Source organism: Dipodomys spectabilis, unplaced genomic scaffold (assembly GCF_019054845.1).
Source record: "Dipodomys spectabilis isolate Male_0828 unplaced genomic scaffold, ASM1905484v1 ptg000042l, whole genome shotgun sequence".
Classification (NCBI taxonomy): Eukaryota; Metazoa; Chordata; class Mammalia; order Rodentia; family Heteromyidae; genus Dipodomys; species Dipodomys spectabilis.
The window spans coordinates 17,258,852-17,271,755 of record NW_024870719.1 but is presented as its reverse complement, the minus strand read 5'-3'; the positions used below and the strand labels follow the sequence as shown (position 1 = coordinate 17,271,755).

At 33.7% G+C, this 12,904-nt stretch overlaps 1 protein-coding gene across 4 annotated transcripts in view; it reads left to right on the top strand.

Moving 5' to 3' along the window:
* The window catches only part of Ddhd1 (DDHD domain containing 1), a 69,340-nt gene that overhangs the window by 16,978 nt on the left and 39,458 nt on the right, over positions 1–12,904 (top strand). For 2 of the 4 annotated variants that reach the window (XM_042677814.1, XM_042677811.1), the window contains exons 2-3: positions 2,861–3,034; positions 12,538–12,666. In XM_042677814.1, coding sequence (XP_042533748.1) covers positions 2,861–3,034; positions 12,538–12,666 — 303 coding nt within the window. Of the gene's footprint in view, positions 1–2,860; positions 3,035–4,217; positions 4,239–10,512; positions 10,615–12,537; positions 12,667–12,904 lie in introns of all 4 variants that reach the window. The other 2 variants (XM_042677810.1, XM_042677812.1) reach the window with 2 other exon arrangements.

Genomic DNA, 12,904 nt, shown 5'->3' with positions numbered 1-12,904 from the left:
GAGGACTTACTCAAGTGGTAGAGTGCCAGCCATGAACCAAAAGCTGAGTGAGACCATGAGGGCCTGAGCTCAAGCTCTAGTAACAACAATAAACACACACACAAATGGCAGATACAAGTAGATGTAACTACCCTTAGGAGTGAAGTAAAGTCCCTAGGGACAAGCAAGACCATTCCTGTTAGGATTTAAATTGAAAAGAGTGGCAGCAGTCACTGAATTGTTGAAAATCTGACATTGTCTTGTGATGCTAAAGAATTTGTAGTTTGTACAGATTATAGCAGTATAAATGGTAGATATTGTAAAGACTGTTTTATATATTATATAAATATAGAATCAGGAACTACAAAGCTAGGCATTTTAGTAAGTAGGTTTATAGGTAGAGTATATTAGTATTGTACAATAATAGGTAAATATGTTGCGTATCATAGACATTAGAAGAGTGAGGGAAGGGAATGGATGAGAATGTTGAAAGGGGTGACTTTGATCAAAATATATTGTGTTCATAAACTGCTTTGTTAAATGGCAAATCCTTTGTACAACTACTTAAAGATAATAAAAATTATTTAAAAAGAAAAGAAAATGCAGAAAGCATAAGTAGAATATAGTTTTACTTTTGGAAAGGAAATTATTCTCAAAGAAAGCTGTATTATACCTGATGCTGTGACTCATCCCCATAATCCCAGATGCTTGGGAGGTAGGAATAGGAAGACATGGTTTGAACCAGGCAAAAAATATGAGACCCTGTCTGAAAAGTAACTAAAGCAAATAAGGATGAGGGAGGGATAGGGATGAAGCTTAGGTTTAAGCAATAGAGTGTTTGCCTAGCTAGCAAGTACGAGGCCCTGAGTGCAAACTGGAACATGGTGTGACTGTTATATATTCCAACAAAGCTAAAATATAAATATATTAATATAATAATTGGCAATTAAACAGGTAGTAAAAGAAAGTCAAAGGATGCCATTTAAAATGGACAAGCAAAAATACTAGAAGAAAAATATTAATAATAAGCATAGCAATTATAACTGCATTCAAACTTCAGCCATATCAATAAACATTGCATTTATTCACAAGGAAAGATTTTCAAATTGTTACATAAAGCAAAATCCATTTATATACTGTATGCAAACATATCTAAAACAGTGATTTCAAAGGTTAAGACTAAAGTAACATGCAAAGATATCATAGGCAAATGGAAAGAATAAGAAATCAGAGGTTGCAATCTCAATAGACAAGTAGAATCCAGGAAAAAAGGCTTTAAACACAACAAGTGAACTTATAATTTTGACAGTCATAATTCTCAGTATTCTTAAGAGTGTGAACACATTGAACACCTAAATTATAGCAGAATTGCCAAAGCAGACTATAGGACAATGCAAGAAGCAATAGAAATACACAATAGGAAACTTTCAATATATACATCATAGTTCAGATTTAATAGGAGGGTGTTAACTAATATATTTCCTGTCCCAGAACTGGAATTAGCCCTTTCTTCAAGGATTCTTGGGTTCCTTATGGGAAATATTTAGATATTACAGTCTTTATATTCAGAGTACTCATATTGACTTGGTCTTTGTTAAAATGCATCATTCATATTGACATTTCTAATGGAAATGTATGATTACAGAGGCTGTACACTGAAATCTGTGCCTCTGTGGGGAGCAGGTTGCCAGTTCTTGGGCTTGAACTCTGGGCCTGGGTGATATCCTGTGGTGCCACAGCACCACTTCCGGCTTTTTTGGAGGTGAAATGTCTCACAGACTTTCCTGCCCAGGCTGCCTTTGAACCACAATCCTGAAATCTCAACCCCCTGAGTAGGATTACATGCATGAGCCACTGGCACCCAGTGTATCTTTGGGTTTTGCTTGTTTGTTTTGCTTGTCCTAGGGCTTGAACTCTGGTCTTGGGCGTTGTCCCTGAGCTGCTTTTGCTCAAGGTGAATGCCCTACTTGAGCCACAGTACCACTTCCAGTTTTTTGAGAAGTTTATTGGCAATAATTACTCATGGGGTTTCCTGCCCTGGCTGGCTGCAAACCATGATCCTCAGATCTCAGCCTCCTGACTAGCTAGGATTGTAAGCATGAGGCACCTGGCCCCTGGGTTTCTCTGGCTATCTCTGGGTTTTTGAGACAAGGTCTTAATGGCCCAGGTAAGCCTCAAATTCACTTTTATGTAGTTAATCACCAGCTCCTTAGATAGCTAAGTTCCTCCATTTCATTTTGCTTTCACTTTCAGGTGTTATTTTTATCTCATTTTTACTTTCAAGATTTTATTTATCATTTACTTTTGCTTTCTTTAAAAACGTTTTTAAGCATGTTACAGGCTTCCAGGAGCTATGATTAGTTAAAGGAATGTTGTTATTCAAGAAAATCTTTCAACTTTTTATTCTAAAAGATAAGGAATTTACCATAATTGTTTCATTTATTTCTGCGTATTAGCTAAGAATTTATGAACTCCAAGCCTTAAAGAGTGTAGAATACTTCTGTGCTACAATTTCTACACACTACCTTTGGGATGTGATTTTAGTATTTGCTAAGACTTTGTAACTGCCAACAAAGCCCTACATGAAATCTGTCTTATCCCCTTTAGCCTCCTAATTTGCATTATTTAGGATCTCAAGTAAATATTTTTGCTACAAAAAAAAAAGATATACCTAAACAGTAACCCCTCTGCATATCACCTTTACAATAACAATTTTTTATTTAGCTTTTGTTTAAATATGTATATATATAGGCTTGAACTTTGTATTTTAACACTTTAGATGGTATCAGGTCATGAAAGTGTTTGGGAGAGAGCAGTAGCTACTATGTCTCCTTTTGAGAAATTGAATTCCAGATATAAAATTTTGTTATTTTCTTTTCAGAGTCTGATAAAATACCAGTGATGCGTGGACAGTGGTTTATTGATGGGACTTGGCAGCCTCTAGAAGAAGAAGAAAGTAATTTAATTGAGCAAGAACATCTCAACTGCTTTAGGGGTCACCAGATGCAGGAAAATTTTGATATTGAAGTGTCAAAATCCATAGATGGAAAAGATGGTAAGACAGGTTAATGCATTTATATATTCTGTAAACAAGCAAAATATTTGTAAAGTTTAGAGTCGTTGGTAAGTTTGATTTTAAAAAAAATTTTGAACTCTGTTAAAATTTATAAAATCTGATTTTTATTGAGGTCCTGGAAAATTATACCTCCCTGCCATTGAGCCACACACCCATCTCTGAATCTGATTTTTTTAAATACTTAGTTTTTATTCTGAATTTAAACTATGAATTTCTAAACTTTAAGTATTTATTAATATGAATGTTCCATTGCTAACACAATTTACTATAAATAGACAAATGGTTGTGTTATATTCCTTGAATTAATTTTTTTCTAGAGTTTTTTAATTACCCCAAAAGTTTCGCCAGGCACCAGTGGCTCACAACTGTAATCCTAGCTACTTAGGAGGCTGAGATCTGAGGTTCACAGTTCGAAGCCAGCCAGCAGCAAAAGTCCATGAGACTCCTATCTGCAATTAACCACAAAAAAAAAAAAAAAAAACAGAAGTAGAGCTATATGAAGCTTAAGTAGTGGAGTGCTAACTTTAAGTAATAAAAGGTCAGGGTCATGGGGCTGGGAAGGTGGCTCAGTGGTAGAGCGATTGCCTTGCATGCCTGAGGCCCTGGGTTCGATTCCTCAGCACCACATAAGCAAAAAGAAAAAAGTGGCGCTGTGGCTCAAGTGGTAGAGTGCTAGCCTTGAGCTGAAGAGCTGAGGGACAGCGCCCAGGCCCAGAGTTCAGGCTCCACGACCGGACCCAAAAAAAAAAAAGGTCAGGGTCAGTGGCTAGGCCCACAGTTCAAGCTCTAGGACCGGAGAAGGGGCGGGGGGGGGGGGGATTTTTTAACTTAAAATCAGAAAAAATAATAATAATTTGAGCTTACCAATTCTATTAAAAGTACAATTTTTTAATATTTTATATTTGTTTTTCTCTAGAATTTTAAAAGACCGTAATTGTCTTTGTGTTTCTTTAGCTGTCTTCTTAATGACAACATATCAATTTCTAATTTAAAATAGTCTGCTCCTTAAATTTCCTTATTTAGCAATTGGACAAATTTCAGTAGTTAAAATTATTATATAATTGCTAAGTATCTCATGTTTTCATAATGTGCCTGAATCTTGAGTAAACTTCAAAATATGCGATAAAAGTTAAAACTACTTCTATTGTTCCATTTACTGCAGGCAGTGGGATCAACTATTCTGGTGAGTATAAATGTACAGGTAGATTAGATTGTGTCGGTATCTACATTTTTTTTCATCTAATAGCTTTTCTTCATCTATGCCTGCCTTTATTTGGGAGGTTTCTTGGTAAGCCCTGTTGAACAGAATGAATTAAAACACAGTGATTTTTCAGAAGCAGAGAAATTCAGTTTTGGTCAGGTAACTCAGCGTGCAACATGAAAAACATTGTGTGTTTGAAATATTGCTGAAACAGTGACAGAACAAGGAACTGTATACTGACCAAGGATGTTTTCCTTAATATTAATAAATTCTCTTACCTACTCTTTATCTTTACTCTTACCTCTTCAAACACATATACATCTATGTGGTACATACATCACATTGGTCACAAGCAAGGAAGCTGCACAGTTTATCTTATAAGATACTATCCTTTGTTCTTACTTGCTAAAAGTTGGGAAAATTGTAACTTCTGCATAAATTGGCAGTTAAATCTAACAAATTTATATAATAGTTGTGTGTTACATGCAGACACTAAACTCTAGGAATTTAAAATATATCTTACTTTCCTAATCAGGCTGAAGGTTTACTTACCAGTATACACAAATCAATTCAATATGAAGTTGAAGACTATATTCCTGCAGATTGTAATAGAAATACTTTGCCTATATGATAACAAAATAGCAAATCTTATATATCTATGATTTTATATAATAACTTAAAACATCACCTCTCATCACCACCATCAAAATAATCTCAAACCTGTTTCACAGCATTTGAATGATGGATCACTTATAATTTCATTGCCATTGGAGAATTCTTGAGTTTTGGATTTTCTTTTCCCCCTAAGTCTATTCCTCAAAAAAAGCAGTTATTAACAAACCGTGATCAGCCAAAAACCTAAATTCTTCATTAATAGTGTATAGAGCTTGGAAGAAAAAAATGAGTATGTAAAATTTGAAATTATCCCCCTTTCTCAAAATATTGTATTCAGAATTTTTTTTTTCATTTGCTAACTCATCTGGTGGAGGTTAATCATCAACTCTCTAATCTTACCCATCAGGAATCTTGGTTACAATAAAACTTAAACTTTCATGTTTCAGTTTTACTTCTACTCCCTTGCTTAGGCACTAACTGTGGAAGGATACTCATTTTCCTCAAAGTGCCCAAATGTAACTATATCTGATTGTAAAAACATGGTTTATTTTGTGAGTAGCTTTTTAAGTATCTAGCTTTAAGGATGTACATTGAGTGGCACAACATGGTCAAGCTGTACATGTCAGGTGGCATATTGGCTATAAATTCAGTATACTTTGTTATTAACAAAGATAAGTGATATTCAGTATCAATATTGTTATAATTTTATTTTTATTCATATTAGGCATACATCCATATGTTAAGGTGTAACATAATCTTTGAAGATTGAGTGATTTTTTTCAGTACATTGAAAATTATAGTTTGTCTTAAGGAAAGAACATTTGCCATCTAAAAAGCCACCATTTTAAGGAAATGTTTTTTTTTGTCGGTCATGGGGCTTGAACTCTGGGCTTGGGCAATATCCCTGCGCTCTTCAGCTCAAGGCGAGCGCTCTGCCACTGGAGCCACAGCGCCACTTCCGAGGAAGTGTTTTTGAGAGAATTACTGAGAAAGTATTTATTTTGCTCCAAGCTGAAATTTTCTGTCTTGTTCATTTATTGGGGACAAATACCTTTCCACCTAAATTTCTCATGTATAGATGATAAAAGCCTTAACTCTTTATATGATAAAGACATCTTGAGTGCTTCCATGTGTGGCTATATTGTGTTAACTACTTTGTGAAAGAAATAAACAGTTTTTACCCTCAACCTATGAAGAAGACAAAGTCTACAGCTAAATATTTATAAAACGCTATGTAAAAGATAACATAGGTAACAATGAGTATTAAATGCTCTAAAAAGATACTTGGGATAAAGACAATCAGTGACCACAATCTAGTAGAGTTATTAAAAGAAGGTAGTCTGGAAAATCCTGTTTAATAAATAAAAATATTTTAAAACATTATGTTTAGAGACACTTAATAAGTGCTTTACATAACTTATAAGGCACTAAACAGAATTCTTGCCTTCAAGAACCCTAAAAATAATCATTCTCCCCTGTCCCCTTTTTTTCTGACTGTTTAGGGTAGCTATTGCCATGAATTGCAATAGATTAAATATTTTCCTTCCTTCTAAATTTCATACTGATCTATTAGCATCTAATTAAATCTATGAAAATTTGGTACAACTTTGTAGCATCCAAATAAAGACAACCTACAAAATGATGTCTTTTACATTTTGTGATTTTAAACTTTAAATTTAATTCTAAGAGCTAAAATAAAAATTTCCTACTCCATTCCTAAGCTAGGAAACCTTTATTTAGTATCCTAACAAATGAATGCTCATCACTTCACTTGAGATGAATCATACACATAAACTCAGGTTTCCACAATAACTTTGTAAATACTTAGAGTAGTAAACCACTGTTTCACTCATTTATAATTTGTCTAAATACATGCAGTAATTGTTTTTTAAAGGAAATTGAACTAATAAACAGATTAATACTGTATATGACTCCATCCAAAAAATGTGTAATTTCAGCAATAAGAAAGCATCAGAAAAACTAAAAATTCAGGCTAGCTAATTAACATGCTACAGAAGCATAAAGGTTCATGAAAGAAAGGGAAGATTGAAAACTTGATACTCATAAGAGAACACTAAGAAACATGGAAACAAAATGCAGTGTTGTATCCTGGGTTGTATCCTAGAATAAAAAAAGGCTAAAGAAAAAAATAGAAAAGTCTGAATAAAATTATTATGTAATATTAATTTCTTAGGTTTGATAATTCTGTTGTAGTTGTTGAAGCTACTAATATGAAGGGTAGCTGGATTGAAGGGGATATATGGCAACTTTCTGTACCCAAAGTTATTCCAAAATAAAGATTTTTTTTAACTTAAAAATAAGGGCATAGAGAAATTAAACAAATACTAAGCATTAAGTTAATCTGAAAGAAACTAAGAAAGAATAAAGAAACCATAGCATATTGACCAAAAAAAGTAGAAATCTAAATCTGCTCATTTCAAAAACTATAATAAACATAAGTAAACTTACATGCCAATTAAAAAGCAATGATTTGGCAAGTTGATAAGAATGCCACACATATACTGTCTTCAAGAGGCACATTGTACACTTCTGTAGAATGCTCATTGCCCTAGGTGCAAGCTCCGTTTACCACACACACAAAGGAAAAAAAGAAGTCACAGGTTGAAAGTAAAAGGATGAGGATTTTACAGTTCTAGCTAATTTGAGGTACTGTGGCAGCAGCACAGGTGCTGGGTGGCTCTGTATACCATATAGTATTTCAGTGGGTGGAAGGAGTGTATATTTCACTCACTCACTGGATGATATTCCATGTTGTGAAAATAGCATTTCAGAAGTTAGAGCCATACATGGTAGTACATACCTATATTCCATCACTTAGGAGTCTGAGGTAGGGCAGTCACCAATTTGGACAACTCAGTGAGTTCTAAGCCAGCCTTGGCTACATAGTGAAGAGTAGTAGCTCAAAACAAACCACCTTTCATTTTCTTCTTTATTTGGTTTCTATAAAGATTCCCACCTCATAGCTTTCTGGGTTTTTTTTTCTTAATATAAATTTATCTCAATTTCCCTGAGGAAAAATTGCCATGAATTTTCTTGTTAACAAATTTGGAATGTACAAGGCTGCTGCTTCCTAAGGGTTAGAATTTTCTGTGTTAACATTGAGTGTGGTGGTACATGCTTGTAATCTCAGCATTTAGGAGGCTGAAACAGGACAAAGCTAAGTTTGAGGCCAGCCTGGTGATATACCATCATGCTGTCTCAAAATAAAAGTTTTCTAAATTCCATGATATCAGCTTTTTATATGAAGGGAAAAGTTGAGTTTTTCTGTTCTAAGAATTAATATGCTGCTACCAACCCTTTTTTGGATAGTCCTTTGTTTTCAGAATTATATAATAAAGAGAATGAAATAAAATAGGAAATCTATTGAAAATCATTTTAGCTATTCTATTGGAAATAATTTTTCATTACTGGATAAGATTTTAGTTTATAAAAGCATTTTAAGTTATGAATCACTAAAACTATTTTTAGAAATTATAAAAACATTAAATAGTACTTTCTACATTTGAATTTCCTTAACAGTTATAGACTTTTTTTCCCCTCTAGTCTACTTAGTATACCCCTAAGTCTATTCTTTGGGTTGAAAAAATTAAGCTCTCTGACTTTGTTATAAAATGTGTAACAAATAATGGCTTTCAAGTGAAAATAAGTTTTTAAAGGTAAAGAACAATGTTTATTTTTTGAAAGTGTTCTTAAATGTTTTTTTCAGTTTGGGGAATGAAAAGCCTTTTTTTTCTGTGTATATTGATGGTTGTCTTTTTTCTTGGACATTTAAGCTATGCTGTTCATTTAGAAGAGAGATGCCTTCATTTTTCCTATCTTAACTAGTGTTTTGAGAGTATTTGTATAATTTTAAAATGTGGTCAAGTGGCCTATATGCTTAGTTCTCTCTTAAGTAAGTATAGAATTTGGCTCATTTAGCTTTATTACTAGGATTAAAACAAATCTAGTTTCTATTCTCGAGTTAACATCAGTTTGATCCACTTTTGATAAGCTAGCAGTTTTTCCTAATGAATTTTTTTTATTATTTTTGGGTCTGAGTGTGTGTCTACTCCTGAATAAGTTGACCAGAAGGCACATGAAAGAAGAAACATTTCAGTGAAGAAAATTGCTTCGGTTGTGATTTTTTTCACCCATGACACTGAAATCTATTTATAATACTGTTGTAGCAGCCCAGCTTTTAGTCCTAGTCTATAGTTCTTCTAGACATCTATTTACACATAGGTGTAGTATTAAATATATAGATATAGTCATTAATGCCTTTTGAGCATTTCTCAAATACCTTTACTGTTCAAATCTTTGCATATATTTTATCTGTATATGCAATAGATTTGTTACATTTCTGATACTGTCCTACAGAAATTTTAAGATTTCTATATTTCAGCAGTATTTAACCTTTGAATGTCAAATTATTGTAAAAGGGAATAAGGATGAAAATAAAATACATTAGAACACAAAATGTAAATGAATTCAGTTACAATCTGTGTTCTTATATATTTTATTTTTTAAAGTTCTATAATTTATTAACTGAACTAGCAAATTTTCAAGGTTCAATTTCAAGTGGACTTAAATAATTGCACACTTATCATATAAACAATTTATTGATATATAATTAGCAAAATTTGACAGTGAAAATATTGACTTGAAGGTTAAGTACTGATTTGTCAAATATCAAGGCCATGTCTGGTTTTTCTCTTTATTGTGTTATGCTTACAAGATGTCACAGTATACATTTTTCCTAATACATTGTTTTCATTATTTTATCACTGATCTTTCCAGGCAAGATTATTAAAAGTAAAGCTTTCAGTTTGGTATTTGCTTAAATTATTTTTTCACTTTTAAAAAGTCTTTCGAGGCCAGGCACTGGTGGCTCATGCTTATAATTCTAGCTACTGAGGAGGCTGAGATCTGAGGATCACGGTTCCTAAGCCATCCTAGGCTTGCTGATCTCCAGTTAACCACCATAAGCCGGAAGTAGAACTGAGTCAAGTGGCCAAGCACCAGCCTTAAGTGAAAGCCTAAGGGACAGCACCTAGGTCCTGAGTTCAGGCCTCAGTACCAACACACACACACAACACACAGTCTTCTAACAACTTGAACAGAGTTGTGAAAAGAATGCGTTGTTCTTAAGAGAAGCTTCAAGCGATTATACTTCATAATGGAAGACCTCTAGTAGAATGGATACTGTGGCATCTTCTTAGGCAGGCTGCATGAGAAATTGCATATGTCATTCTCACTTTTGTATATCAGCTATTGGCTGTCAGAGTTAATGTGTTTGGAGAGAGTAAATAACCTTAGTATTGTAAAAATAGAGTCTATATTTCTTAATCATTCAAAAATGCCATGTTCTCTTTTGGTTCTGTCTATGCAAAGTTATTAAATGGTAACATAATTGTCTAACTGGTAAATCATTTGCCTTTATTTCCTTTTAGTATATAGAGCATATATTTGATAAACATTAGACCAGTATTTGTTTTACTGTTTTAACTGGAAAATAAATGAAGCATTTAGAATAATGTTTGTCAAACATATCTCATTTTTTTAAAGTTAATACTAGAAAAAAAGGCAAAATGACAAACCTCATTTAAATTTACTTTGAAGCTCAGTGTTTTTGCTTTCTTAGTTGTCTACCACCTCCCTCCCTTCTCCCTCCCTTCATTGTTCAAATGGAGAGGATATAAGGAGAGTACAGATGCGGCAGGTCTTAAACGAAAGCGTTCCCAAGGTACAGTAATTGGAGTTTTATTTCTCTGTGTAGCTAAATTCCCAGATTTAGCATTCAGTTGTGTTTAGAGAAATAGTTTATAGAAATTAGTTTCTTTAACGTGTCCATTGTGCTATACATATGTATAAACATTAGTAAACTATGTATATGTCCAGTAGCAAGACATTCACCACCATTAAGATGCTTTAAGACAAGATGTAGATGATAAGGAAGGGCAATATTTTGCTGGCTTAGCACTCTTCTAGATCTCCATCTTGTAGTTTTAGGTTTTTTTAAGCATAAGTTGCTCAACACTATTTTAACAAAATGTGGTTTGGAAACAGTTGTTAAAACTTTGCAAAAATTGTTTTTATTTTAAAAAACCGACCTTGTTTTCTTTAGGACCAAAGATATGAATGTTTATTGTGTTAGCTCTTAGACTAAGGTCTTATTTTCAGCATCAATCATGTGCCCTGGCAGGTAAGTAAAATATAAGCGGGTTTTACATACATTTTGTAAATTGCATTTGTAACATAAAAGAACTATATTTTCTTGTACTGTACCTGTGTATTCTAGTAGGAAACAGGTTTTCCTTTAAAAATGTCTCATGATCTTAGATCTTGGCCATCACCTTATCTCTTTATAGCAGGCTATGTTGTTACTTTACCTTGAATTTCAACCCATCTTCAAATTAGTTAGACTACACAGGTAATTAGTTTTGTAGCAAGTCACTTAATTTCTTTATATCTCATATAAAATTACAGAATAATATTTTGCCCTGAGGTTTAGTACCTATTTTCTGATGAGAACATGGGATTTTTCTTAACCCTATATCAGAGATACAAAGGAAAAGTATAAGGCCTTCTAAATACAGGATTACCAAATTCTGACTTGATGGATATGTTTCTCAATCCATTGCTTCCACTCACAATACTGAATTTGTGATCTGTGCCCACACGCTGTGTTTGGTACTAGAGACACAAAAATGATCAGGACAGACCCTGCCTCACACAAATGACTTCTCAAACCTAGTTTGAGAAATGCATATTGACCATCATGGTAGAAAAACACTGAATTTCTCATTAAAACATCTTTCAGATTTGGATTTCTACTGTGATGAACATAGCCAGAAAAGTAGCTTTAATATTTGTTCCCAAAATACCTTTTATTCTATTTTTTATTTTTTAATTTTATTTTGTTGTAAAGATGCTATACAGAGGGGTTACAGTTACATGAGTTAAGGTAATGAGTACATTTCTTTTATTTTTTTATTTTTTTTGTGTGTGTCAGTTGTGGGGCCTGAACTCTGGGCTTGGGTGCTCTCCCTCAGCTCTTCAGCTCAAGGCTAGCACTCAACCACTTGAGCCACAGTGCCACTTCCGGCTTTTTCTGCTTATGTGGTGCTGAGGAATCGAACCCAGGGCCTCATGCATGCAAGGCAAGCACTCTACCACTGAGCCACCTTCCCAGCCCATGAGTACATTTCTTGTCGAACGTTGTTATCCCCTCTGTTTGATTTTTGCCTAATACTGATTAAAAGTTTTATAGATCTTTTGATATTTTTACTGGAACCAACAGGAAAACTGGACCTTAAGTTTCTATATTAGAACTATTAAGGACTTTTAAATCTCTTAAAGCCTTTGGAAAAATCAGCTCACCTAGGAATGCAATTCTTTAATTAACTTCATATTAGGGGCTACAATTATATAATCATGCCAATTACTACATGTTGTCTTAGCAAGTTGCTATTCCTGTGGCATTATTAATCATTTATAAAGTCTCTGTCCATTACTTAACTAAGTTTTTTTAATGAGTATTTTTTTCTACTGAACTGAAGTATATATCTGGGTTCTTATGTACTATTGATTCAAAGATCTGAATGGTATAATTTTTTCATAACATTGTCTTAGAGACCTTCAAGTTATATTTTCTCTTTTGAAACAGCTATTCATAGTTTCAAATTGAGTCGAAACCATGTGGACTGGCACAGTATGGATGAAGTATATCTTTATAGTGATGCAACCACGTCTAAAATTGCAAGAACAGTTACCCAAAAACTGGGATTTTCTAAAGGTAATTATTAGATCTTATTTTAGTTTGTCAAAATTTGGTTATAAGAATTTGTTTTTAGGAAGTGGCGCTGTAGCTCAAGTGGTAGAGCTGAAGAGCTGAGGAACAGCGCTCAGGCCTAGAGTTCAAGGCCCACGACCCCCCCTTCCCCCCCCCCCCAAAAAAAAAGACTGAACTTCTGAAGAAAACACAGGAAGGGCTCACACCCACAAGAGAAAAGAATTTGTTTTTACTTACATCC